The following is a 3,413-nucleotide window of genomic DNA, read 5'->3' as shown; positions in this document are numbered from 1 at the left end:
AGGATATCTTAAGAAAGATAACATTAATTTATTAAAATAACTAACTTAACTAATTTTTTTAATATTTACAAATTAATTATCTAGCTCTTATATTAAGAACTAGAGATAATATATATTTGCAAGCCATATTTTTTTTATAGAACTATTTGATAACTATTGCTGACTAATTTTAATTCCAGCAATATGCAACCCATATGAAAGGGCAACTCTCCGGGATCGGCTTTCTTTTAGTTCTTTTTTTTTTTTTTTTGTGAGGCTAGCATCACTATCATTAAACTGAAACTCCACAGTTGGTCCCATGGATAAAGAGTTGGTCCATAACCCATAAGGTCGTGAGTTTAAATCTAGCTATTGATGTCACAACTTTGTTGGTGAGCCACATCTCTGTAAGCATTTTACAAGTTTGAAGGTGTGTCTTGACCTTAGTAAGCTCTTGAGATTTAATTCACCTAAAATTTTCTAGTATTAAAAAAAACAAAGAAACCAAGGCCCAGACCCAAGAAAAGAAGAAAATGACAAAAAAATTAGAGATACTAGAAAGATTAAAGACATAAAACTTTCCGTCATGAACCAACATGGGTTAGGTCTAGTGGAAGGGATTGGTCCCTCACAACGTGGTGAACCAAAGTTCAAATTCTTGCTACAGTGCCTCGAATAAGATTGTCTCCAATAAAAAGATACCTATGCTTTAGGGGGGAAAATCTTTTGGTCACGATAACAGGGGTAATTGAGGTCAAAGCACCCAGTCTGACCGGTAAGATTTATCTAATGAAGCATTAACAACCAATCAGCTACTAGATTTACTTTCTTGAGAGTCCATAGGCACAAACGGTTTCTGATTAAATTCCTTAAGACTAAAATATTCTCAAGGAGAGCAAATTCAAACACTTTTTAACGTGGTTTCGTTTAATCTATAAGAACTGAATACTTGAACTTATTTAAAAGAAACGTTTTTTCTCTCACTTTACCTAACCACTATTGATCAATCAAGCCATTTCATGCAAATAGGAATTCTATTTAAATTCCATGGGCATTGATATTTTAAATGTAGTCAACCAGAATAAGAAAAATAAAAAGTCAGACAAAGATCAAGTTGGAATTTTATAGTGTAGCTTAGATAAGGTTTATAATTAATGGAAAACCTATTTCCCAACTCCCAACCACATGCAAACCCCTTCATAGCTCTTTTTTCACGAGCAAACCGTGTATATATATAGAGTACACGAATAGCTATCAACCATAACACATCCTTTCGTTGTAAGCAACTCATCAAAATGGCTTTCAAGTTGCCCTTTCTTCTTCTTCTTCTTGCTTTCTTTGCTCTTTCACTCCTTATCACCTTGGAGGTAGCAGCTAGGGACTTGCCTGAGTCTTCCTCTAATCATGGTGAGTTTGAGCTTTAAAATCTCTTTTGTAATTTGAGACAAAATTCTTCTTATATACTTACCTCGTAGCGCATAATCACTTAACATAAGCTAATACAAAGAGTTTATAGCAATGTTGTTGCATTGTCAACATTTCAAGTGAATAAATTTTATATTTTGTTTCAGTTTCTTCTATTGTATCATCACTTTTAATGTTCGTAGCTAAAATTTATATTTTTCTTCTTCGAGAATACACACACATTGTTACAGCATCATACATTGCTTCGTTGCCATGTCTACTTATTTTATTACGTGTAATAACATGGCATGGCTTTATAAAGCATATGAAAAAACGGTTACAGTATTTATTCTAACCATGCAAGCGTACATATACATCTGCAGCTGAGGCAGAGACAATGACACATGGAGCGGTAGATGATGCCAAATATGGTTATGGAGATTACCCAGGGCGTGGTGGTTATTATGGCGGTGGTTATCCTGGTCGTGGGGGTTATGGCGGCGGCTATCCTGGTCGCAGTGGCTACGGAGGTGGTTACCCTGGCCGCGGTGGCTATGGCGGTGGCTATCGGGGAGGATATTGCCAATATGGATGCTGTGGCGGGTGGTACGGAGGGAGCTGTAGAAGATGCTGTTATTACGCTAGTGAAGCTGTGAATGCGCAACCAAATACCGAAACTCATAACTAAGACTTAGAACTATGTGTTTCTTTTGTGTTACTATAAAAGTTTGTTTTTATGTTAGTCGTGAGACCATTAGGTGCATATGCTTGGACTCCATTCTCTCTTCTGGGAATGAAGTTCAAGCCTTACGTACGTCAATGTGTAATGAGTGTGTCATCCGTGTTAAGTATTTGTAGTATCTGTAAAATATCTGTGAGAGATTGCTTTTAGCAATCGAAAATGGAAGATAAAATAATTGGGAGGTTTTCCTTCCTCATCACTATGCATTCACTAAAGTGTTAACTCATCGGTAATTGCATTTTATATTATAGTGATATAGTCTAATTGCGTAAGAATGGTAGTGAGATTATTAAGACTTCTGGTAATGAGGTTGACTATCATAAATGGAAGCATTTAGCATGGCATTAAAATTCAACTCAAATCGGTCAATCAAGCCAGTCAGCCAGTTGATTGACTAGTTTGGTTAACAGTTTTGGAGCAACGGCGTTGGATACATATGGTTTATATATGAATGTTCTATTGACTTATAAATAAATGCCTTTCTATTTTAATACTACCTTCAGATGTAAATGTAAGATACACCTTGTAGTATAAATTGCAGTATAAAGTAGATCTTATATTTATGATAGGAAGTAGTATTACCTTTTTGGGTTAACCAAAAAGTTCTGTTTAATTACTTTGTTGAGAATTCTCTTTGTTCCTTCTTTGATCTATTTTTTTAAATGACTTCACCTACATAGCTGAACTACATACCCTCCTCACCAGCGCATCATTGGCCTTTTGTACATCTTCAAACCACTTCAAACAAACTTTCATCACATTTCTTATCAATGTTTGGTCTTATTTCGACTTAAGGAGTGTTTAGGTAAAAACCAAACTATAATTTTAAAAGTAATTTTAAAGTATACAAAATAAGTATGTGAGAGGAGTTTTGTCTCGATTAGCATAAAATACATTTTAAAAGTGCTTTTTGTTTCACCCAAACACAGAGTTTGGTGAAAACTGCCCTTTGACTCTAGAGTCATTCCCCATAAATTAAGTTTAGAGTTAATCTCCTCCTCTCTTCTTTTTTGACTTTGAATCTCTTCAGTCCATTACAAATATTATTCTTATCATTCTAATGATAATGATAATAATAAAATTAATTAGTAATATAATCATGGTATATTAAAATTAAACAAGATAATATTCTTAGCCAAATATAATCCTCTAGAGTTATTCCAGTCTAAATTACAAAATTTTCTTGACACTTTGAATGATATTTTATGTATTCGTTAAATATGGAGTCTAGACGCTTTCCAAATTTAACGAATATGAATATGGTCATTATATATACTTCACCCTAACC

At 34.1% G+C, this 3,413-nt stretch overlaps 1 protein-coding gene across 1 annotated transcript; it reads left to right on the top strand.

Annotated features, from left to right (window-relative positions):
* Positions 1 to 1,274: 1,274 nt before the first annotated feature.
* On the top strand, positions 1,275 to 2,071 carry LOC114722758 (glycine-rich cell wall structural protein-like). The gene is made up of 2 exons (XM_028908853.1): positions 1,275 to 1,386; positions 1,767 to 2,071. The coding sequence occupies exons 1-2, from the start codon at positions 1,275 to 1,277 to the stop codon at positions 2,069 to 2,071; spliced, it is 417 nt and encodes a 138-aa protein (XP_028764686.1).
* The last annotated feature ends 1,342 nt before the right edge of the window (positions 2,072 to 3,413 follow it).

The sequence above is a fragment of the Neltuma alba genome, unplaced genomic scaffold (assembly GCF_004799145.2).
Source record: "Neltuma alba isolate B1F8T4 unplaced genomic scaffold, ASM479914v2 tig00012112_pilon, whole genome shotgun sequence".
NCBI classification, from domain to species: Eukaryota; Viridiplantae; Streptophyta; class Magnoliopsida; order Fabales; family Fabaceae; genus Neltuma; species Neltuma alba.
The sequence above is the reverse complement of the archived record's forward strand: the minus strand, read 5'-3'. Positions and strand labels throughout refer to the sequence as shown.